This window comes from Leptopilina boulardi, unplaced genomic scaffold (assembly GCF_019393585.1).
Source record: "Leptopilina boulardi isolate dan_hultmark-lab unplaced genomic scaffold, ZJU_Lbou_2.1 LbouV2_278, whole genome shotgun sequence".
NCBI lineage: Eukaryota > Metazoa > Arthropoda > Insecta > Hymenoptera > Figitidae > Leptopilina > Leptopilina boulardi.
In genome coordinates, this window is record NW_026137838.1 from 4,999,426 (window position 1) to 5,026,096 (window position 26,671).

Genomic DNA, 26,671 nt, shown 5'->3' on the forward strand with positions numbered 1-26,671 from the left:
CAAGTAAAATAAATTTTATTTACGCCAAATAAAAAAGTTATTAGACTTTGAGACAAATATTTCTATATTTTATTCAAATATACACTGAGAAAAGGGTTTGGTATTGACAACCAAACGTTTGGTTGGTATTTAAGCAACCAAAATTTTTTTTGTTGAATCAACAAAATTTTAATTGTCTCAACCAAAATTTGTTTGACACAACCAAAATTTGGAAAAAACGATTTTCGTTGTCGTAACTAAAGTTTAATTGGGACAACCAAAATTTTGTTGATTCAACAAAAAACTTTTGGTTGCTTAAATACCAACCAAACGTTTGGTTGTCAATACCAAACCTTTTTTTCAGTGTATATTATATTTGTTTCAAGTAAAACGTTTCTCTGGGTTTATCAAAAATTTGACTTCTGGCGCAGTACTGGTACAATACTACAAAAAAAAATTGGTACACTACCGGTACCAGTACTGCACCAGTAGTGGATTTTTTAGTAGGATAATTCTTCTAATTCTAATTAAAATTATGTACTATAGAAAAGGAATGGTTGGGCCAACCATAGGTATTGATAAATACGTCCCATGAATATATTATATGGTTACCACAACAAAATCTTTAGTTGATACAACCATAGTATGGTTGGCGCAACCAAAGGTCAGGTTGACACATCAAATTTGCAATTTTTCGTCATTTTGATGTGACAATCTAACCTTTGGTTAGGCCAACCATACTATGGTTGTATCAACTAAAGATATGGTTGTGGTAACCATATAATATTTATGGAACGTATTTATCAATACCTATGGTTGACCCAACCATTCCTTTTCTTTCCGTGTATAGTTTGAAATAAATTTCCTTTTTTTAGGTCTGAAAAACCATTTTTCAATTTTGAGGTTATGTTAGTTTCCCGCGCATTTCTTGGTTAAAGAAAAAATATATATACCCTTAAAATGAAAAATGTCAGAAAATCAGTTTTGATTATTTCTTTACTTCCCCCGCATCCCCACTTTACTCTTTTTTTGCGCCTGATTGCAAATTACAATAGAGAGAGAGAGAGAAAGAGGTATTTTCCTTGCCCGTGTATAGCAATAGTAAAAGCACCAGCAGCAGAGAACGAGCGTTATGGCGTCGAGCGATATTTCATTCGATATTGCGCGCCGGGCATTATTTCTCTATTTCGGTCCTGCCTGCAAGCTCGGCTCGAGCGGAAAATAAATTGTTTAATTTATATTAAAAATAAATAGAGTCGGGGGGGTGAAGGCAAAAGAGAGAGAGAGAGGTTCGGGGGTTGCAAAAGAGAGAGAGAGAGAGAGTCCGCTCGGCGGACGGCCCCAGAAATATTACTTTTAATATTAGCATTCGCCCCCGCATGTTTGCACGGCGTGCTTTTGCACCTACGGGTAACGTGTCTGTGTCTTGCGTCTACTACCCCGGTGCGTGAATTACCACCAAAAGGGAGGAGAAGGGGAGGGGGGGGGGAGAGCGGTGGGTCGTGCATGCATCGGCGGAAAGAAATTAGAAAATAGTGGAAATTTACTGCGACGACCCTCTCGTGGTGCTGTTTAAACAAAAAAAAAATAAAATAAAAAAAAAATAAAAACTGGATAAAAAATCAAGAGAGAGAAAAATCGAGGACGCGGAAAATTAATGCATTAAAAAGTGCGCCCGCTGCGTTGCTTTTGCCCCTCCCCCCCTCTCTCTCTCTCCTTACTCCTTTTATATTTTGTTCACTGTTATATTTTATTAATGGAAAATCTGCCGGGTGCAATTTATCATCTTGGATTTTTTGTCAGTATAGAATAATAAATGAAATCTACCAAAAATTTTATTAAATCAACTGCTAGGGCGAATGGCCGCGGCTTTAATGGAATTGGCTTGCCAAGTAAATTAAATTCGCCCCAGATTTATGACTACTAAGGTCGAGTTAATTATTACGTTTTCAAATATCTATTTTTTTTTTTTTTTAAATTCTTTTTTCAATTGGGTCGCACTAATTTTAAATTTTACCAATTTTTTTTGGCTTTTAAGAATTTTTCAAGATTCATCCAATCAAAACTGGGAATTTTTTTTTAATTTTACTTTTATGTTTATAGTGCGCGAAAAGTTTTAAATATTCACTCGTGAGTCATATTGAAAGATATTTTTTTATTTCTTTTCACGCGAATTTAAAAATAAAGTTTAGTTTTATTTTAAATATAACACAGGAAACATTCCAATGAACGTTTATATGTTGCCTATGCGAAATTTAATTTTCGTATTTTTCCAAGATTATTTTTTTATTAGTCATTTGTGTATATATATATAGTGAATGAAAAAAATAATGTTTCTTTCGCAATTTTATTTGTTTTCATTTAAAAAAAAAAATTTTCAGTGAAATTATTTTTTCAAAATGAAAAATAAATTTGAAAAAAAGAAAGTTTATTTTAATTCGAAAAAAATATATTACTACATCAATATTCTAAAAAGCTCTTTAAAAGTTTTTAATTACTTGGATTACTTTAGTTTGTAATTATATGTTTTACTTTCATTCAACTATTTAAAAAGTTTTTAATTACTTTAAATTATCTTAGTTTTTTAATGTTATATTTTTTTTATTTTATAATTAATTAACTTTTTCAAAATAGAAAAATTAATTGCTTGAAATTAAAATTAAAGAAATAAATAAATTTTGCATGAAAGTTTTTTTTGTTAGAGAAAATATAATTTTAAAATGTGAAAAAAAAAAAATTATAATACCGAGAAAATTTAAAAAATTTAGTATAAATTATTTCCCAAATTTAATGAGCATTTTAATTAATAACAATTAACTGTAGAATGAAAACGGGAAATTCAAACGGACAAATTACAGTTCACAGAGCAAGGAAAATAAATATATATATATAAATTAATTAAAAAAAAATATATAGAACAAATAATAATGATAAATAAAGAAAATTTAATTAAATTCAGTAAAAACAACCTATATGGATCAATAAATTACAATTATTATTTAAAGTACAATTTAATTATCAGGGTTTTAAATTACATGTAACAAATTTTTTTGTTAAAAAAAGGGGAGGGGGGTTAAAAAAATAATTAAAAATTTGAAAATATTAAATAGCTCTATTGGTAAATAAATTTATAATTAATACAAAAAGAAATATTAAAAAAATATTGAATTAATAATAATTAATTAATAATTAATAACAAAATATTCTAATTAATATAAAAATAAATAGATATTAGTTTAAAAATATATTTAATTATTTAACGTTAATTTATCTAAATAAAAAGTGTTCTTCTTTAAATTGAAATTAAATTGAAGTTGAGATTAAAAATAAAAAAAAATTTAAATTAATTGAAAAATTAAATTAAAAAAATTAAATTAAAGAACGAGAAATTGGATATTAAAAATAAATTTTATATACATGTGATTGTATAACGTGTGTCAGAATTTTTTTTTCAGAGCGATTAAAAATGAAGTATATATATATATATAAGTGAATAAAATTAAATTTCTAGACATCGCAAAGTCGATTAATTAAAGGTTTTGTGATATATAAGATTTTCCAGTAAGAATAGATTTTGATTGAATTATTGGAAGAGTTTGCGGGGGAGAAATATATATAGGATATATATATTTATTGAAAGAGTTGAAAGGGTGCGACATCCCTCACACACAAGAGTTCACGACGACAAAAGGGGGTGGCTCGTATATATTGCGCCCAGTGCTATTATTGCAAGCTGGCAGAAATTACTCACGGATTATTTCTGGCCGACACTGGCCGTGCCGGGTTCGCGCAATAGCGATATAATGCTCGCAATAACTAAACATTTTACGAGCGCTCGCCAAACGCGGTCTTTTTACTTGCCCCCCCCCCTTATCCTCCCACCCCCGCCCCATATTAAGCGTCCAGACGCTATATAGTTAAATTAAATCGAATTAAGGCGCCCCCCCTCTAAAAAAAAAGAATATTTGAAAATTCCCCGTAAAAAAGCAATTTTAAATATATATTGAAAAAATAATTTTTATTTAACGAAATTTAATTACAATACAGTAATTAATTATTTATTATTTAATTATGAAGTATTTAGTATTTAATTAGTTAAATTAGTAATTAGTAAAAATTTATTATTAATTAATCCATACTCTTTTGAGTGTAAAATTTATAATTTTTTTTCTTCTATTATTGTTGTTATTGATTTATTAAAAAATTGAAAAAAAAAATAAAATTCGTCTTGGAGGCGCGAAAATACGTGAAATAAAGGTTGTTTTGCTTGCTATAAAAAATGGAGTTGCCCTAGCGACAAAAAAAAAAAAGGGCCGGAAATGGTACTCGTTTGATGAATTGTCCAATCAAAAGTTTTCCACTAGTTGGGTACTCGGTCAAAGCTCCTGACGCTTTCTCTTTTGTGTCTCGGATACCCCCATTCCAGTAACGCGTTATGTGTATGTGTGTGCTTTTCTATATTTCATTGGATTTTTGCTTCAATATAAATTGTCTCGTTTGCGAAACCTTTGATTTTTATCGTAGTGCAAACGCCTTTGTCGTCAACCGATATTCATCCCTTTTTTTTTTTTTTTACCCCCCAATTCAAACTTTTCGTTCAACACGTTTCAAAATTAAGCGTTTCCAAACTCACTATTTTTCTGTGTCTGTTGAAAAAAAAAAAAAAAATTTTTTTTCCTACAATTCTCAAGGAAACTGATTTTTAAAAAAAAATTTTTTTTTTTTATTTATTTATAATTTTTATTTAAATAAAGGATGTGAATAAAAAATGAAAGGAAAGTTGAAAATAGAGATGAGGGTGGTGAGATAGTAAAGAAGGTGAATAGACTTGTCGTGAAGGTTAGCCACCTATGGTGTGTGTGTATATAGAATTGATAAAAGATTGAGTATAAATGTCCTATAGGTTTTGTGCCTGACCTAGGGCGCAGATAATACGAGTGACCAATGTTCTTTCCATCGAGTGGACAATTTAAATCACGCGATGATGATAAAATGAACAAAATATGCCAAAAATTTAGTAAAAATTCTGTTGAATAAAATTTACCTTAGATAAAAAAAATTCTATGATAGTAGAAAATTAAATAAAACTTTAAAAAAGTACATAAAAATTAAATAGAAATTTAATTTCAAATCGGTTACTTTACTATTATTAAATAAATATTTTCTTGAACCAAATAATTTATATATTTGAATTAAGTAAACTGTATTTGAACCAATAATTTATGTATCTATCTATCATTTAATTAACATAAATAATAATTATTATTTAAAAATATTTTAATTTTTAAATAAATTCAAATCACGCGATGATGATAAAATGAACAAAATATATGCCAAAAATTTAGTAAAAATTCTGTTGAATAAAATTTACCTTAGATAAAAAAAATTCTATGATAGTAGAAAATTAAATAAAACTTTAAAAAATTACATAAAAATTAAATAGAAATTTAATAAAAAATTAATTAAAAAAAGAGATAGAAATTAAATAAAAATTAAATAAAAAAATAAAAATGAATAAAAATAAATAAAATTTGATCCACTAGAAATTCGAAAATTATAATAGAAATATAATTATAAATTTTGCAATTATAAATTAAGTATAAATTTTACAATTATAAATTAATTATAAATTTTAAAGAATATTCGCGAGTATGAAATAATAATAATAATAAAAAAAAAATGATGACACTGAATAAAATAAATTATTTTTACTGCGCTGTTTGGTCTACCGCCGAAATTAGCGTTTTCAAATATATATACAGAGAGACAAACATTCGTTTCGCACAGTTACTTCTTTGGGGATCGATGGACAAATCGCGAGCCATTTTGAATTAACCTATAATTAGTTCATCCCTCGCTATATATACGATACATATTTAAAATAAATTTATTCCAGTCAAATGAAACATTGATATAAAGCGTTGCACACACACACATATATACAAATCGCGTGTACAAAATATATATATATATATCGCTGTCAAGTAATTTCGCGATATTTATCGATTCCCTAAATTGATAAATTGAAATCGATACCAAAACTTGTGTTTGATAAAAAAATAAATAATATAAAAAAAATTAAAACAACCCCAAAAAAAAAACCCAAAGTGCTTTAGTTGATTTGCGAGTGACTATATTATTATTATTTAAAATGAAAATACACAATTCATGGAAAAAGCATACAATTTATACACACGGAAAAAGGACAATGGATATAAATAAATTTTAATCCATGTTTGTAAAATACTATATATATATATATATATATATATATATATATATATATATAAATATAAATATAAATGACCGGAAATTAAAATACACACGGCGTTTTGCACACACAACGAAACTCTCTCCTCTTGCTACTATGGCGGATTCGATTTCTGATTAAAAATTAATTTACATTTTAGTCTAGATAGAGCACTTTGTATTTAAACAATTACGCGAGTTGAAGGCAAAGCTTTTAAAATATTATCAATATAAATTATCAATGCGCCACACACGCTCAAGGGGAAATTAATTCGCGAAAAAAATATTTTTTTTATTTATTATATATATATATTTGTATATAGGAATAATATATAAAATTTTTTGACCAATTTTTGTATTTTATACAATGTGAGTGTAAATTTTAATGAAGAAATAAATTAAAAATTTAATTAATTAAATAAATAATAATTTAATTGAATTATTTATTAAATTTAATTAAAAAATGACATTGGTTTTTTTTTTAAATATCGAGTTTTGAATTGCAAATTTTTTTTTTTTGGTCGCATAATGAGGGGAGGTAAATAATAATTTTCTTGATGATAAAGGTCCAATCACTCATCAGTGGCGGTCGGTTCAACTCGTTCAGTTATAGCAGCGTATCGAGGCCGTAAAGTCCGCTTTACAAAATACAATGTGCCGCTTTACGCTCGTCGATTAGCATAACACTGTGTGCGATCGGTATAGATAGGATTAATTATTGCCCCGTAGACGTTGATTGTCTACTAATGGGCCTCTTCCTCGCGTTGCGTTTCGTTGAAATGGCAAAATGCTCCGATCGAAATTAAAGAAGTATATATATATATATAAAAAGAATCCTCTCAAAAAAAAGAGGATATCATTTCCTTCGAAAAACTCGAGAAGCAAAGCAACCTTTCTCACATTTAATCAATTTTTTATTTGCAATATGAAAAAAATGAAAAAAAATTATTTGATTTAAATATAATTTTATTGTTATCGAATAAATATTTTTTTTGAACTAAATAATTATTTGAACCAAATAAATATTTGAACCAAATCAATATTTACTTGAATCGAATGAATATTTACATGAGCCAAATAATTTTTATTTGAACTAAATAAAGATTTACTTGAACCAATAATGAATATTTATTTAGTTCAAATAACAATTATTTGGCTCATGTAAATATTCATTCGGTTCAAGTAAATATTTATTCGGTTCAAGTAAATATTTATTTGGTTCGAACATTTATTTGATTCAAATATAATTTTACTATTATCGAATAAATATTTTTTTTTAACCAAATGAATATTTACTTGAACTAAATGAATATTTGGAGCAAATAAATATTTACTTGAATCAAATGAATATTTGGAGCAAATGAATATTTACTTGAATCTAATGAATATTTACTTGAATTAAATAAATATTTACATAAGCCAAATAATTTTTATTTGAACCAAATCAATATTTACTTGAATCGAATGAATATTTACATGAGCCAAATAATTTATATTTGAACCAAATCAAGATTTACTTGAGCTAATAACGAATATTTATTTGGTTCCAACATTTATTTGATTCAAATATAATTTTACTATTATCGAATAAATATTTTTTTTGAACCAAATGAATATTTGGAGCAAATAAATATTTACTTGAACCAAATGAATATTTGGAGAAAATAAATATTTACTTGAACCGAATGAATATTTACCTAAGTCAAATAATTTTTATTTGAACAAATAAAGATTTACTTGAACTAAATGAATATTTACCTAAGTCAAATAATTTTTATTTGAACCAAATAAATTTTTTGTCAATGTTATCTTTTTAAAATATACTCATTAGCTTAAATTTAATTAAAAGTTTGAATTTATATTTTAAAAAAAAAGTAAATATTGCTTTTTTATTTAATGGTCCATAAGAGCAGGATAAATGAATTAAAATTAACCCTCTTTCAATATTGTAATAAGGCACATATAATAACAATTTTAATAAATAAAATTAATGAAACAATAAATTGGGAATAATGGATATTTTTTAAGTAACAATAAAACATTAAATAATATTATTTTAACTTGGAAAATAATTGTAATTTTATATTATTGAAGGAGATAAATATTGCAGTTGGTCCAAGGAACAGATGTGGATGACCAATCATTTGACTAATTTATTAACAGAGTAATTGAGCCATATCAAAATATGAATCATCGAATAAATTTATTGTTTTGGCTCTCGCTATATATATATATATATATATATATATTGTAATATAATATAGGGAATTTTAATTTTTTATACACATTAAACCCTCTCTCTTTCTCGCGCGCATTTGCTCTTTTTGATATAAATATGAGCAAATAAATAAAAGCGCGATGGAAAATTTTTGTTTTTCGTTATATAAATTGGATGATTGTACTCTCACTTAAATGAGGGATAATTTTGTTATTCTGTAATAAAATGAGAATCAGGTCAAACATTACTCACGACGTTAAATTTGCGTCTGGCACAATGGCAACTCTTGGCGATAATAGCATCAAGCTACTCACCTGAAACAAAGGAAAAGAGACGATTACTATTTATAATTAGATTATAATACTAATTAGATATGCTTTTCATCTTTAACTTGGTATACGATTTTAATCATTACTCTCGGGCCTTGAATCCTTTTTTCTCCTCTTTAAATTTATATTTGCAATTATAGTATTTTTATAAATAGACAAATATAAATAAATATGAATATAAATTATAAATAAATGTAAATAATATTAATGATAATGATAATAATAATATCCATATTTGAAATTATATTGATCCTTTATTATTAATTAGTTCTTTTTTCTGCTGCATAAAATTAATCCTGAGAATGTAAATAACAACTAAAAAAAAAAAAATAAACCCGTAAATATTACCTTTTTTAAAGGAAGAAACTTACATAATTTGTGAAAAATAGCGATTTTGTCCCCATTTACTCCAATCTAACATTGCAACTGAACTAATTAATGATAATAATAATAATAAGTTTTATTTTCTTTAAAAATAATTAATTAACTGAAAAGTACTTATGTAAAACGAATTTATATTTTACAAATTAATTTTAGATTTTTACACTAAACAAAAATTTACTTGATTCAAATAATCGGTTACTTGGCTATTGGCAAATAAATATTTATTTGTGTCAATTATTATTTGGATTCTTTATTTTTTATATTAATTATTATTTGGATCAATAATTATTTGTATCAATTATTGTTTGGATCAATTTTTTTTTATTAATTATTAAATACAATTAATTATTATTTGAATCAATTATTATTTGTATCAATTATTATTTGAATCAATTATTATTTGAATTAATTATTATTTCAGTCAATTAAAAAGATATTTATTTTAAATACAAAAATTTATTGATTCGAATACAGTTTATTATTAAATACAATTAATTATTATTTGAATTAATTATTATTTCACACTCAGAAAAAAGATATGTTTGAACCAAATGTACCATTTTTTTATATTTACCCAATTTTTTGGATAGTTCAAACAAAATTTGTTTAATTCAAATAAATATTTATTTGATCTAAATAACTGTTTGATTTATTTTAATAAATTTTTTGAACAAAGAAAAAAATTGATTGAGATAAATAAACGTTTGGTTTATGCAACCAAATGTTTGGTTAACTGTATATCAATGCATTTATTTTGTTGATTTAACCAAAATTTGGTTGCTTCAAACGAATTTTTTTCTGAGTGCAGTCAATTAAAAAGATATTTATTTTAAATACCAAAAATTTATTGATTCGAATATAGTTTATTTGATTTAAACAAATATTATTTGATTCAAAGAAATATTTATTTGAAAATATTAAATTATTATTATTATTATTATTATAGCCACTATTATCAAATAAATATTTATTTCTATCAAAATAATTATTATTTGAGTAAATTAAGAATTATTATTATTTATTTGATCCAAATAAAAATTATTATTTGGTCCAAATAAATATTTATTATTAATTCGGCGAAGTAGGCGATTAAAATTTTACATATAAAAAATTAATTTTTGTTTTCAGTAAAGAAATCCCCACCCGATTTATTATATTTTTGTTGAATAATAAATTTTCCTTAATTTGGAAAGTAGAAATATAATTTCAGAACGCATGAATATTTAAATCTCTCTCTCTCTCTCATCTCAACATAAGTATAGAGAAAATGATAAATGATTGAAACTTCGCGCTCTGAATGTATATAAGAATTTTTTTTTTGTTTTTGTTGCACTCGCAAAGTGCGTATCATTTTTTATTATTATTATTATTATTATTATTTTTTCAGTTAGAACGGTCGGTTGGAGAAATTCAATCGTAAAATAATGTGGACTTCCGCGAGAAATCTTGAGTGGATATATCTATACTATCGAACTCGTAAATCTTAAACTGAGGGGGGAAGAAAGGGGGGGGGTCGACTCATAGCGCGCGATGCATATATATATATAGTATATAGCATATATATATATATATATAAGAAGGCAGGCCACAATTTTCATCCTTTTCGCGCATATTGTTTTTGACTTCCGGTCGATATATAAGCAATTCCGCCCACCGTCGACGGTGGCTTTTTATCTGACGGGTGGATCAGAAACCTTCGGTTCGAGGCTCCCGTAATCCCGTTCCCATCTCTTCCAACTCAAACTCCTTCGACTCGGAGAAATATTATTTAAGTGCTTCCTGGCATATAAATAGTCTGTACGCGATGATAATTAAAGTCTCTACCAGAGTCACTATCAGCCGGTGAATCTATCCACTGAATGGCGCGATACGTTTCTTCTTTATTCTTTTTTCGTTTATATTCTTCTTTTGCTGTTTCTTCTTTGACCCCCTTTTTTTGGAGAAGAAGAAGAAGAAATCCCTTTTCGTTGTATCAGGGGATACATATTTATTTGTTATTTTTTTTTTTTACAGAATCGCATTTACTCATTTAAATATAATAAGTGAGGAATATATAACAGAGAGAGAGAGAGAAAATATATATACATATGTGTCTCGGTCGAAAAACAAAGCTCCCTCAGTGTTCCGCTATTTTTGATAAATGTAGCACGAACTTTCGATTAAGGTCAGACGCGAATCTCGACAGAGTCACTTCTTTTCTTTTTTGCTTTATGGCCGTTTAATGATGAATATATTTCGTGGATGGAGGAACTCTCTGTCTCTTTCTCTCTCTTTTTCTTTCTATATATCTCCCGGCGAAAAAAAAGACGTTTCTTTTAGAGCTCAATAAATTACTTGAGAAATTAGTACATGTTTAATGAAATATATTTTCAGCCCGGTTGAATTCTTTGAGGAAATATTTTTATGCAAATTTTCTCAAAGCGAAGGAAATTTTTATATTTTTATTAAGCTAGTTTAATTTTTTTTTTTTTTTTAAATTAGTTTAATTTTCCCTCCAATTACAAGGATATTTTAGTTTTTATAGCTTTATTCTTTATTTTAAATTTTAAATTCATATTTTATTAAAGTTTTTTTTATTAAATTTTTTTATTAAATTTATTAAATTTATTTTTCTTCTCAACGTTATATTTTTAATTTTTTATTTTAGTTTTACGTGTTTATTTTTAGTTATTTATTTTTTTTTTTATTCTCGCTTTTTATTTTTAATCATATTTTATTTTGATTATTCGAATTTTAATAAAAAATAAACGGTGAGATGAAAAAAAAATTTTTTTTTTATTAATAATAATAATTTAATAATGATTTTTTTTTAAAATTAAAAATTTAAATTAATATTTATTATGCTAGACTTTTTAATTAATTTTGACGAAAACATTAACAAAAAATTTAGATTATAATATTAATAATAAAAAATAGACAACTAATATTATAGAAAATATATATGAATATTGTGAAATTATCAATATTATCGACTATATAGCATGCTCTATATCTAATATTTATTAATTATTAACGAAAATGAAACTCTAATTAATTGAATACCTACAATTTGAATAATTAGTTTATTTGCAAACTCATGTAAATTTGATTGTGGAATATTAACAAAAAAATTATTATTATTGTAATATTTTTAGTAAGTCACCTTTCAAAAAAAAAAAAAAAAAAAATTAGGACATATCATATAAATAAAATTTCATTGCATATTTACAATTATAACTGTTTAATTAAATATATGATGCTTTGACTTTTTCCACTTTATTACGTTTCTGATTATTTTTTTACTTTTCTTTTTTTAATCTAATAAAATATTTTATATTTATATTTCAGGTGAGTGCTGAGATTATATTTTTTTGCAGAAATGGGGTAAGCTAAACAATTACTAATTAAGTTAATTAAACAAATAATACATATAAAATATAAAAATAATAATAATACTAATAATAATTAAAGTAAAAATAATATTTAAAAAATAATTAAAAAATAATTAAATAATTATTACTAATAATTAATTAATTATTAATTAGTTAATCATTTTGAAATATTAAAAATTATTATTTTAGTATTTTAATTAATTGAAGTGAAATTATTTTTTTTAGTATAATAAAATTATGTTAATAATAATAAAAAATAATAACACATTGGGGAATAACATAATGATTCGGGTCTTAAGTCTCTGTCAAATCAGAATCTATCGCTAATCCCATTGGATTATTATGACCTGAGCTAAACAATAGTTTCTAACTGATCGATAGCCTCGAATAATAAGGCGAAACCATAATGGCGTTTTATTATTTGTAAAATAATTTTCAGTGTATATAAAAAAAGTAGATATGCGACTTATCACTAATCGATTTCTATTATATGCTCACTAATTAATCACATTAACTATTATATATAGTACATTATTTAATATTTTTTTTTTTTTTATTGAAATAATATTTCATTTTTAATTATACAATATCGTTATTGTATTATTTCTGTCAACTCACTATCTTTTTTTTATTATATATTTAAAAATGAATTTTAATTAAATTATAGATTATTAAATATTAATTAAAGTAAAAGGAAATTTTTATTACATATAAAATATATTAATTAAAAGTTAATTATTTTTTTTTTATATTTTTATTTAAAAAAAAAAATTTCGATCGTTGGAAACCCTTGAAATGTCGAATATATATGTGATATTATAGGAGATTAATTTCTCATAATTTTTATTGTCAATTAAAATATTTTATATCAATATGTCTCATGTCAATTATATATATACAATTCCAGACGGAATTTTCAAACAATTCTAATTGAAATTCCATCACGATTAAATATTAATATATTAATAGTAATAATTAGAGAGGAGTGTTCACATCATTCGTTCTGTTTACCCTTCTGTTCAAGTGGGAAAAATTTTATTATATCGGCACAAATTTAATTTATATATATATATTTATGTGTTTGGCAAAAGGTCAATGATCGTTTATTAGGAAATTTTATATGTTAAATTCTTTATATATAAGAAAAATTTTATAGAATTTTTTTTGCCTATTAGTATTTATTTATAATTATTTTTTGAATTTTCATTTTTCGAATTAGAATTTGAGAGAATTTTTATTTAAACGAATTTTAACTTAACAGAATTTTGAGGTATCGAATTTTTATTCAAATGAATTTTTAAAACGCGAAAAATTTTATTTGTCCGAAATTGCAATTGGTGGAAAATATATAATCGACAGAAAGATTACGGCGCGATTTTTAAAAACCAATCACAATTTTCTTGGAAATTTCTGATTGGTCAATTTTAAAAATCGCGCCAAAATCATTCTGTTGATTTTAGGTTCGGTGTTGTTGTTGTTCTTCTCTTCGGTTATTTTCAATTTCGGACAATTAAAAATTAATCGATTTAAGGATTTTTCACAATAAAAATTTTAATTTTCAAAATTTTATTAGATGTAACATTTATTTTTTTAGACGAATTTTCTATTTTATGAATTAGAATTTGGCAAAATTTTCTTTTTTAAACGAATTTTTTATTATAACAAAATTTTTAGGCATCGAATTTTTTTTTATCCGAAATTTACAAATGACCGAACAAATAATGGACAGAAAAATTTTGGCGCGATAAAATTCATTAATCATTTGTCGAGAAAATCGTAATTGGTGGATTTTAAAAATCGGTCTGTTTAATTGTTTGGTCATTTTTAATTTCGGACAATTAAAAATTCGGCGTTTTAAGAATTTTTAACAATAAAAATTTTCATTTCCCTCAATTTTATTATATAGATATAAAATTGGTTTTTGAGACGAATTTTCTATTTTTTGAATTAGAATTTGGCAAAATTTGCTTTTTTAAACGAATTTTTAATTATAACAAACTTTTTAGGCACCGAATTTTTATTTATCCGAAATTTACAAATGACCGAACAAATAATGGACAGAAAAATTTCCGCCATTCGCAAATTTCGGATAAATAAAAATTCGATACCCAAGAATTATGTTAAGTAAAAGTGTGTTTAAATAAAAAACTCTCGCAAATTGTAATTTAAAAAATGTAAATTTTAAAAATAATTACTCTGTAAATCAGAATTAGTAAAAATGTTTATTAATTTGAATTAGTGACTCACTTTTTGCTTCTGAATTAGTAAAATTTTACTAATTATTAGTAACTTTTACTAAAAATTAGTAAAATTTTATTATTTAATTTATTATCCGAATTATTTAATTTTGTTATTTATTATTATTTATTATTTACTAATTATTAGTAACTTTTACTAAAAATTAGTAAAATTTTACTAATTTAGAAGCAAAAAGTGAGTCACTAATTCAAATTAGTAAACATTTTTACTAATTCAGATTTAGAGAGTAATTATTTTTAAAATTTACATTTTTAAATTACAATTTGCGAGAGTTTTTTATTTAAACAAATTTTTACGTAACAGAATTCTTGGGTATCGAATTTTTATTTATCCGACATTTGCAAATGACCGAAATTTTTCTGTCCATTATTTGTTCGGTCATTTGCAAATTTCGGATAAATAAAAATTCAGTACCTAAAAATTTTGTTAATTAAAAATTCGTTTAAAAAAGAAAATTTTGCCAAATTTTTATCAAAAGTTACTAATAATTAGTAAAATTTTACTAATGCAGAAGCAAAAAGTGAGTCACTAATTCAAATTAGTAAACATTTTTACTAATTCAGATTTAGAGAATAGAAAAAAACATCTTTAAAATGAAAATTTTAACTATTGATTTTTATAGGATAATCATGGGTCCCTTAATTTTGTTTTCAAATTGCAAAAAAAAAATTGTAAAAATTTTCTTTTTTTTTTCTCAAATAAAATGAAAAAAAAAAAAAAAGAGTTTTCGCGTGAGAAGTGGATTGAGGGGACACTCGTTTCGATGTTGAACCATAAACAAGTTGGACGATCGAGCGAACACTTGACTATCATGGAGAGGTTGATCGATCGCTGTCTATGGTCCAGATGGACTCGGGAGGCTGGGGACAAGAGAACGAGACGGGAAAATCGAGAGTGAGAGAGCATAGAGAGGGTTACACTTGGCGTGAGGAGGACGAGAATAGTGAGTGAGAGAGAGAGAGGTCCAGAGCAAGAGAGAGAGAGAGAGAAATGGAGGGGGGAATGGGGTAGAGAAATGGATCGCTGAATTTCTCGAATAATTAAGTTAGACCTCGGTGAGCTAGGGGTGGCCGCTTACCTACCAACACGCTCTCATACATTATGTACCAGAAGGTACATATATGTGAAGGAGTGTGAGTGGGTGGCTCTCCCCACCTCCTCCAATTTCTGCAATACTTCCTCCCTCCCTCCCACCCTCCTCCTTCCTCACTGCTTCCACTTTCTCTCCAGTGGAAGCTACCCCCGAACGCGCGTGGTACACTCGGTGGCATTGGATATATACTTAATGAAGCGTAAATAATTGAGTAATGTGCTTCAGGCTGTTCGATCGCCGTTCCTATTGGTCAGAATTAATCTATTCCGGCGCATTAGCGGCCAGTATCTCTGCAAAACCGGTTCTAGGACTATCTACATATATATATGTATATATATATATATCCTAGGAGTAGTAGGTACATCTCTCTGTCAGTGTAATCGATGAGTCTGCGGTCAAGAGAGACCCCGGGTAGAGAAAGAGAGAGAGAGAGAATGCCACTTTCCCAAAAATCGATCCCTCATTCGATCAGGGCTCTGCTAATTGTTCAGAAATTGGGCTTTGTGAACAGAAGTCCTATATATATCTTGTTAGAGAATCATCAGCAAATGTGATTCAATCTGCTTTCCATATCCGCGCTCATTCAATCCGTTTACACGATTCTTCAATATAACGAGATGAGCCAATCGTGTATGTTTTTTTTTGGGAAATCTTAAAGATATGACTAAATTCTCAGTAGGTTGTTTATATATATATTTTTAAAATTAAAATTCGTTTACTAATTTAAATTAGTTTTTGTACTAATTTATTAATTTTTCACTGAAAGTTTATGGAAATTAAATCAGTAAAGTTTAAAAGTTTATAGAAATTAAATCAGTAAATTTTAGAAGTTTTATTAAATTGTAATATTTTGTTACTAAAATCTAGTGGGAATTTCTACTTAATTTTTAGTTATTTTTTACTAAAATTTTAGTACATGAAATCAAACTGAAGTTTAGTAGTTTAGGCAAATAGTAATATCTTTTACTATTTAAAATAGTATTACTTTATTTTTTCAAAATTAGTGGAAGTTTCTATTAATTTTTTAGTTATTTTTTACTAAACCTTTAGTTATTAAATCAAACTAAATTAAATTTTAGTTGTTTATTCAAATAAAAATATTTTACTATTACAAATAGTACTAGAGAAAAGAATAATAGTAAAGTAGTATTATTTTACTATTTAAAAATTAGTGGAAATTTTTACTAATTTTTAGTCATTTATCACTAAATTTTTAGTAATTAAATTAAACTAAAGTAAATTTTAGTAGTTTACTTAAATAAAAATATTTTACTATTAAAAATAGTACTTGAGAAAAGAATAATATAGTAAAGTAGTATTATTTTACTATTTAAAAATTAGTGGAAATTTCTACTACTTTTTAGTTATTCATCACTAAATTTTTAGTAATTAAATTAAACTAAAGTAAATTTTTTTGTAGTTTACGCAAATAGTAATATTTTACTATTAAAAATAGTACTAAAGAAAAGAATAATAGTAAAGTATAGTATTATTTTACTATTTAAAAATTAATGGAAATTTCTACTAATTTTTAGTTATTTATAACTAAACTTTTAATAATTAAATTAAACTAAAGTAAATTTTAGTAGTTTACGCAAATAGTAATATTTTACTATTAAAAATAGTATTAAAAATACAATAATAGTAAAATAGTATTATTTTCCAATTAAAAATTAGTGAAAATTGTTATAAATTTTTAGTTATTTTTCACTAAACCTTTAGTAATGAAATCGAATAGTAATAAGTAATAAATAGTAGTAAATTGTAATTATAATTTTGACTACAAATCAGTGAAAATTTCTATTAACTTTTAGTCATTAACTACTAAAATTTTAGTAGTTATATCAAATAGTATAGTAATAAATAGCAATAGTAATTTTTACTAAAAATTAGTGAAAATTTCTAATAAATTTCAGTTACTTTTCAGTAAAACTTTAGTAACATCAAATAGTAATAAATAGTAGTAAATAGTAATAGCAATTTTTAGTCATTTTTCAGTGTACCTTTAGTAATTAAATAAAACTAAAGTGATGACAACTAAAGGTAATTAAACTTTAGTAGTTATAAATTAAATAGTAATAAATAATAAAAAGTAATAGTAATTTTTACTATAAATTAGTGAAAATTTCTATTAACTTTTAATCATTTTCCCACTAAAACTATAGTAATTATATAAAACTAGAGTAAATTTGAGTAATTAAATCAAATAGTACTAATTAATATATATTACTAAATAGTAATAGTAATTTTTACTAAAAAGTAGTGTAAATTTCTACTAATTTTCAGACATTTTTCACTAAAAATTTAGTAAGGAAAAATACTACTAAATACTGCTTTTACTAATAGTAAAATTTTACTAAAAATTAGTAAAAAAAATTCCAACTAATTTACATAAATGAACGAATTCTCACAAAATTCAAATTTAGACAATATCTTGTTTAAAAAATGAAATAAATAAAAATTGCAAAATAACCCGCATGAATATGGACATAGAAATTATAAAATTACCAAACATTTTTCGCCTTGAATTTTTCAGAGTGAGAGAGAGAGAGAGAGAGAGAGAAAGAGAGAAAGATGTAATGAAAAAGTTTCTCTGCTATCTCTTCCCTTTCCTTGAATTCTTTTATAATAATTACCATAAAAAATTAATTAAACCTTATTCTCCCTCACTTTAAAAAAAAAAAAAAAAAAATTATAAAAAATGAGCGGTTAAACGATAAATTATTGTCAAGAACGGAGATATAAAAGCAACAAAATGAGGAACATGAATAATATATAATAATAAAATACGATAAATGTTACTTGTTAATAATAGATATGTTAGAAGATATATACAATGAAATTTCTATAATATAGCTCTAAGAAGCTATAATAATATTCTCATTTTAATACATCCCATTTTATACATTATTCAAGTTTAATTTCTTTCTCAATGAAGTATGAGATAGAATTTATAATTTAAATTGTTTTCATAAAACTCGATGAAATAATAACGAAGCATAATATCAACATTTATTATTACCAATTTATCAAAATTGACATATTTTTCTATTATTTTTATTATATTTATTTATTTATTTATCGAAACAATTATTAATTATTGATTTTATAAAAAGTGTGTTTCTTTTACATTAGGTACACACTAATTTAAAATGCCTTTTTTTAGCCCTTGGTGATATAATAGGTTAATTTAAACCCTAGGGAGGAAAATTACTTGTAAAAATATTGATAATTGATTTAAACTACATAAATTACAAATACAAAATTTTTCAAAAAATTGTTTATTTAAAAAAATAGAATAGAAAAATAGAATGCCAAATATTCGATATATGGAATAAACAAGAAGGGAATTAAATTTGTTCAATTAGCCAAGGGGATGAATTTCTCACCGTGATTTCCGTCGGTCAATTTCTAAGCTATCACTAGATCGTCGTTTCGAAACTTGAGGTTGTAACCTCGAAGGTCATTTCAATTTCCTGACCAATGCACACCTTGTCCTTTAATCCTTATTCAGAAATACCATAAAAAATTTCACATTTTAATCAAAAATTATTTTTTCAATAATAATAAATATTTCCTTTTTTTAAAAAAGCAAAAAAAAAAATCGATTTTAAATGGAAAAAAAAGTTACAGCAAAAGAAACAAGTTTTCTCTCTCTCTTGTAAAATTGAATTTCTATATTAAAATTTCAAATGATTTCGATTTGGAAGCAATTTAAGTTTAAATTAAGAAATTCTCCCAATGAGAAACATTCGTATATTTAATAGCATAAAATGAAATATTTATTGAATTAGATGCTTAACTGTTATAACTGACAGATTCCAATTTAAACCATTTTCTCGTTAAATCGTTAAGTATCGTTTCTAAAATTAAGATAATTCCCATTAATAATTTACTAATCAGAATTTACCATTTAGATATAAGATTATAACATTCTTTTAATAGAAAAAAAACTTGTGCAAGAAAATTTCGATATATTAAAAAAAAAAAAAAAAAAAAAAAAAAAAAAAAAAAAAAAAAAAAAAAAATGAAAAAATATTCTCATTTTCTGATTGATTATATACGCTGAACAAGTGCGATGCCAAGTTATATAACTTTTGCCAAAATCAAATATTTCACTAAGTTTTATGGGCGCATGGATAAAAGTTTGACTTAACATAAATTTCAATTTTCTCATTCATTTTCGTATTCCACTGGAAATTTTATCTCTTCAATCATATACATATATATGTATATATATATAGAAAATCCCCTTTTTCTAGAATTAATTTTATATTTCGATTTTGAATTATGAAACTGCAATATAATAGAAATAGGTTTTTTTTTTAAAAAAAGGAATTTAAAATTAAATTAAATAGCAATGACGGTAGAAAATAATAAATTACTTTCTAAATTTGAATTAGTAAAAATTCGTTCAATTTTTAGTGACAATTTCTATTAATTTTTAGTAATTTTTTTTTAAAGAAAAAATATTACTAAATAAAATAGTAATATTTCTCTAAAAAAAAAAATTAGTACGATTTTTCACTAATTCAAATTTAGAGCTTACTGACAAAATAATATTATTTTTATTTAGTAATTATTAATAATTATTCTCGTTTTAGGTATTTTTTTTTACACACGGCCCTTAAATAATATTAAGGCCATGTTAAAAAAAGTACCTAAAATAATATTAAAATTTCTATATATACTTTAGAAAATTAAAAACGATTAAGGAATATATGAAAGGAATAAAAAACATTGACAATAAAATGTAAATGAAATTAAAAAAATGAAAAAAAAAAATTAGTAACGTTTTTTTTTTTAGCAAAGAAATTGTCTCATAAATTTAATAAACAACATAAAAGAACAGGAAAAATTCTTGCCCACCCAGAGTCATAAATTTCGAATGAGTAGTATCTCCGAGATTTAAAACTTAAGAATGCAGTTAAATTTTTTAAAAGTTTCAGAACAAGAGTATTATTTTAAATTTAAAGATAATACGACTCGGGGAAAATTTGCAGAATCTTATTAAATATTTTTAGTCCGTTTATATATATATTTATATATCTATACATAATAATCTTTTTTTAACAAGTTGAAAAATATTCTTATTAGTATTCCCAAAGATTTTTAAAAGTTTAAAAATTTATTATTGCATTTAAAAATATTTTAAGAAAATTCAATTTTTTTCTGATATGATGAAAAAAGTTACTCCAGGTGTATTATTGGCATTATAAATCATAATATTATTATATTATCATTAATAAATAAATAAAATATCTCCTATCTATTATTTATTATATAGACAAGATATTTTTATTATTATATTATTATTATATTATTATTATTTTATTATTACTATTATTATTATTTTATTATTAGTATTATTATTATTTTATTATTAGTATTATTATTATATTATTATTATCAAACCAAATTTTACTATATTTATAATTAATTGGGACATAAAGAATTTTTATCATTATTATTATTTATTATTTCTCTCCATGTACATCTTTTTGGATTTTTACATATTAATTGCCCTCTTAATTACAAAACTAAAAATTAAAATAGAATAGTAAAATAGTAGAATAATAAAATAATTAATACCGCTCTTAAGGCTAATTTAGAATTACAGTGCAACCTCGCTTATCCGAACTAACTTAGACAGGACCGGATTCGGATAAACGAAAATTCGGATAATAGAAATTTCAAATGTTTTTATATATATATAATTAATGTAAAACAATGTCACAGTTAAACTATAATATATACTGAAAAAAAAATTTATTTGATTCAAATACTTGATTACTTAAGTATATCATCAAATAAATATTTACTTCAACTAAATAATTTTTATTTGAATTAAATAAATTTGTATTTTTGAACCAATAATTTCTGTATTTGAAACAAATACCGCATTTAATTGATTCAAATAATAATTATTTGTTACAAATAAATATTTGTATTAAATTAAATATATATATATAAATACATTAATAAAATGAAAAGACAAAAAAAAGTTCGTATAACAGAAGTTCGGATAAAATGTTTTACGGTTCGGATAACAGAAGGTACGGATAACAGAAGGTACGGATAACAGAAGGTACGGATAACAGAAGGTACGGATAACAGAAGGTACGGATAACAGAAGGTACGGATAACAGAAGGTACGGATAACAGAAGGTACGGATAACAGAAGGTACGGATAACAGAAGGTACGGATAACAGAAGGTACGGATAACAGAAGGTACGGATAACAGAAGGTACGGATAACAGAAGGTACGGATAACAGAAGGTACGGATAACAGAAGGTACGGATAACAGAAGGTACGGATAACAGAAGGTACGGATAACAGAAGGTACGGATAACAGAAGGTACGGATAACAGGGGTTCGGATAATCGAGGTTCCACTGTACAATTGAAAAATCTTAAATAGATTGACTTTGAACTAGTTAGTTTACAATAAGCCTTTTATATTATTATTACTATTATATTATTATTATTTTTATTATTATTATTATTTTTTGTTAAAAAGCTATAATTGCAAAATTATAGAGAATTGTAAATGAAATTTTTGTTGAATTCGCAATAATAATTTGAAGGGAAACAATTATCAATGTTTAATGAGAAAAAAAAAAGTCAAAACTATATAAGAGAGAAAGGTGACTAATAAATTTTCTTGGGCGAACGTAAAATGATTGTAAATTCCGAGTCAAATGTGGAATTAATGTATGCGGGTATGGTTATGCTCCGACGCAATGATTACATGTTGTGGGATGCACGAGTAGATCGCGAATGGGGAGTATGGGGACATGATATGGTGTCGGGCAAAAGGGGCAGAAATGCAGAGAGAGAGAGAGAGAGAACCCCAGACAATAACTAAGTGGCATTCTCAGACACCCCGCTGCATTGATCGTGCAAGATGCTTCGCACGTATTATATGCACACTCCTATAAGTCGCGACATTAACTTTTCAAGTACTAATCTACTTGAAATCTTTACAATCTTCTATATTTTCTATTTTTTATATCAGAAAATTCTAATTTTTTGTAATTATTATTATTATTATTATTATTATTATTATTATTATTATTATTATTAATTTATTAATTAATTTATTAATTAACTTATTAATTAATTTATTGATTAATAATTTAATTTATAATTTTTTTACGCCCCCAAAAAATTGTTTATTATTAAATATTAATAAAAATGGCGAAATAAAATATATTTGATAATTTATTATTAAAAATATCTAATAGTTTGCCTAATTTAATTGCAATTATCACGTAGTAATATAATTCAATTATCAATAATTTAATATTATTTGACTCACACTATCAGAATTATTTATTACCCGTTCGATTGCAATTATGAATTCATAATTTTATGCCAGGATTATCTAAAATTCGAAATTAGTCGAAAATAATTCAATTCCCATTCATTAATAATTATATAATATATATTATATTGTTTCTAATAATTTGAAAAAATCGCTTTTTTCTGAAAAAATTTAATACTGCGATTTTTTTTTTTTTTTTTTTGAATTAGTTGGAGGGAAATAAAATTTTATGACGGTTGAAATTTTGCTTCTGTCGAACGATTTGTGTGAACTATATAACTTCATTCGCATGTCTATATATGTATATATATAGACGAAGAGTTGAAAGAGAGATGGGGAAAATGAGGAAGAGAGAAATGGCGGAAGTCCAGTTATTTCGGATATTAAACACGAAATTGCGTGTAGAATAGTCCGGAAAAGCCGTTGCCTCTGACCCCTCTTTCCATGAGCATATATTCCTCTCTCTCTCTCTTTCCCCCCGTGCCAAAAACCCTCTCTCTCTTTCTCTGTACAAACCCGTCAAGTAATACGAAAATCGTATATAGGCTATTAGCCGAGTGGTAAAAATTAATCAGCCGAGAATTTCCGCAAATCTTCCAATCCATCAGAGAAAGCATTTTACTTGAAAAGAGCAAAAAAAAAAAAAGAAAAACATTTTCCGGACAATTTTATCACAAAACTGAAATTAGAATATTATTGGATTAAAACAAAAAGTTCCGCTTGTAAATAACTAGTTTTTTTTTTGGAAAAAAGAATATTTGAAACGAGGATAATTTAACTTATAGTAATTTTTATTTATGAATTAAAATATTATTCGATTAAAAAAAATTCCGCTGGTAAATAATTAGTTTTTTTTAACATGATCTAATTCAAAACAATAATATATTATAATAATTTAAATAATAATAATTTTAAATTACACGTAAAGAAAATTTTTTCTGGAACAACGAAAGATTTCATTGGAATATAGTTATAAATTTAGCTGAAACAATTAAAACTTTTGCTATTCAAGGGAAATCTTTCGCTAATTTAGGTGAATATTTTTTTCCATGTATTAATAATCTAATAATTTTTTGTTAAATTTCTTTCAAACTGTTTTTATTATAAATTTGTTAATGATGTTTAGAGGCCTTTTACAGTTAAGATGTTTATTTATTGTTTGTAAAAGGCCTCTAAACATCATTAACAAATTCCTAATAATTTTTTATTTAAAAACTAAAATTCGAATATTATTCGATTAAAAAATATTCCGCTGGTAAATAATTAGTTTTTTTTAATTTAATTTTTAAAAGACGATAATTTTATTTATAATTTTTATTTTAACTTAATTAGAATATTATTCGATTAAAAAGAAGTTTCGCTAGTACACAACTAGTTTTTCTAATCTAATTTGAAACGACGATAATTTTAAACCTAATTAGAAAAAATTTTAGAAAAAAATTCCGCTAGTAAATAATTAGTTTTTTTTTTTTTTTTGAAAAAAGAATCGAATTTAAAACTGCGATAATTTAACCTATAATTTTTATTTAAACTGAAATTAGAATATATACTCGATTAAAAAAATCCTAGAATTTTTTTTTGGAAAAAAAAATCTAATTTAAAACGACGATAATTTATATTAATATAATTATAATAATAATAATAATAATTTTATTTAAACTGTAATTATTATTCGATTAAAAAAAATTCGGCTATTAAATAACCAATTTTTTTTTTGGCGAAAAAAAAATCTAATTTTGAAACGACAAAGATAATTTTATAATCAATGGCATCAAAAATAAAAAAAAAAATATATATATATATATTGAAACTGAAAATCTCTTGAAGCATTAATGGCTAAATAAATATAAATGAAATATGGTACATAATAATTTTCCCCCGGTTAATTAGGTCGTACATTTTGAAACTCGCGGTATAATTTAATTTGAATTTTAACGTTAAATCATCAATGTAAATTATCGATATTGACAAAATTTGTAATATATTTGTAAAATATATGTGATATATATTGTATATATATATATAAATGAAAATTTTTCGCAACAAATATATAACAATCTTTTCAAAAAAACAGAAAATTGCGCAAATAATCATTTATAAGCTAAAATTTGACGATTAATTATGGCCCTTTGATATTGGACGCTTCAAATGTTAATTTAAACACATATTTACCCTCGATTAAAGTGCATAAATCGTCTATTAGCATATCTATTACGTTTAATTAAATTTCGTACTATATATTAAACTATATATATTATATTATATTAAATTATATTACGCTGAAACAAAATTTATTTGATTCAAATACATTTTTTTTCAGTGTATATAATAATATTTAATTTACCCTTCGCGCGCAAAAAAAAAAAATTAATATTAACAATAAATATAATTACATATATAAAAAACAAAATAATAATAAAAATAAATAAAATAATAAAAATTACATATAAAGGACGCTCCATGAGAAAAGGGACTTTAAGGGCAACAAATTTTAGGTTATGTTTAGTGATAGTTTCAGTTTGATTTAACGTTCATTTTTAATGATGTAAAATTAAAATTCTATTAAATATTTTGGATGAAAACATTAGTGGTTTTAGAGTTAATGTTCTTTGTGTATTTTCAATATAAACATTACAAACATAACCTAAAATTTTTTTGCCTCTAAGGTCCCTTTTCTCGTGCACTCAGAAAAAAATTCGTTTGAAGCAACCAAATTTTGGTTAAATCAACAAAATAAATGCATTGATATACAGTTAACCAAACATTTGGTTGCATAAACCAAACGTTTATTTAGCTCAATCAAATTTTTTCTTTGTTCAAAAAATTTATTAAAATAAACCAAACAGTTATTTAGATCAAATAAATATTTATTTGAATTAAACAAATTTTGTTTGAACTAACAAAAAAATTGGGTAAATATAAAAAAAATGGTATATTTGGTTCAAACATATCTTTTTTCTGAGTGTGGAGCTTCACATTATAAAAAAAAAATTTTTTTTTTTTTGCACATTATGACAATTAGGAAAAAGAAAATTGAAATCGTTTCCCATCGAGTAAACATTTTCGAGACTCTTGTGTGAATCTTTTTTTTTATTTCTATTCGGTTTCTTTCTTTTTGCGTGTAGTGGAGCCGTCATTCTCTTCTTTTTTTTCTCTCTCTCTCTCTCTTTCTCTCTCTTGAGTCACCCACCTCAGGAAGGAAAGTTAGCGCGCTCGAAGTATATAGCAGTCCCAGGGCACTTTCTTTGAAGCTGACTACCACTTGGGGGGGTGGTGGTAGTGGTGGTGGAAGTCGAGTTTGGGGCAGGTCGCACATCAAAGAGTGAAACACTTGAAGCTGAGATTCTACCCTTTTTCGCGTAGCCACCCTACTTTCTTCGGCTCTCTTTCTTTCTCTCTCTCTCTCTCTTTTCCTCTCTCTCTCTCTCTCTCTCTCTCTCGCTCTCTTTTTCTCTCTCCTC

The 26,671-nt window shown here is 24.7% G+C and overlaps 1 protein-coding gene across 8 annotated transcripts in view; it reads right to left on the reverse strand.

The window, feature by feature from the left end:
* Positions 1–26,671, reverse strand: part of LOC127281722 (protein bric-a-brac 1-like) — a 379,471-nt gene that overhangs the window by 44,115 nt on the left and 308,685 nt on the right. For 2 of the 8 annotated variants that reach the window (XM_051305591.1, XM_051305592.1), the window contains exon 2: positions 8,699–8,760. The exons of 5 other annotated variants lie outside the window; for them this stretch is intronic. In XM_051305591.1, coding sequence (XP_051161548.1) covers positions 8,699–8,760 — 62 coding nt within the window. Of the gene's footprint in view, positions 1–8,698; positions 8,761–26,671 lie in introns of those variants that run through there. One more of the 8 variants, XM_051305595.1, reaches the window with a different exon arrangement.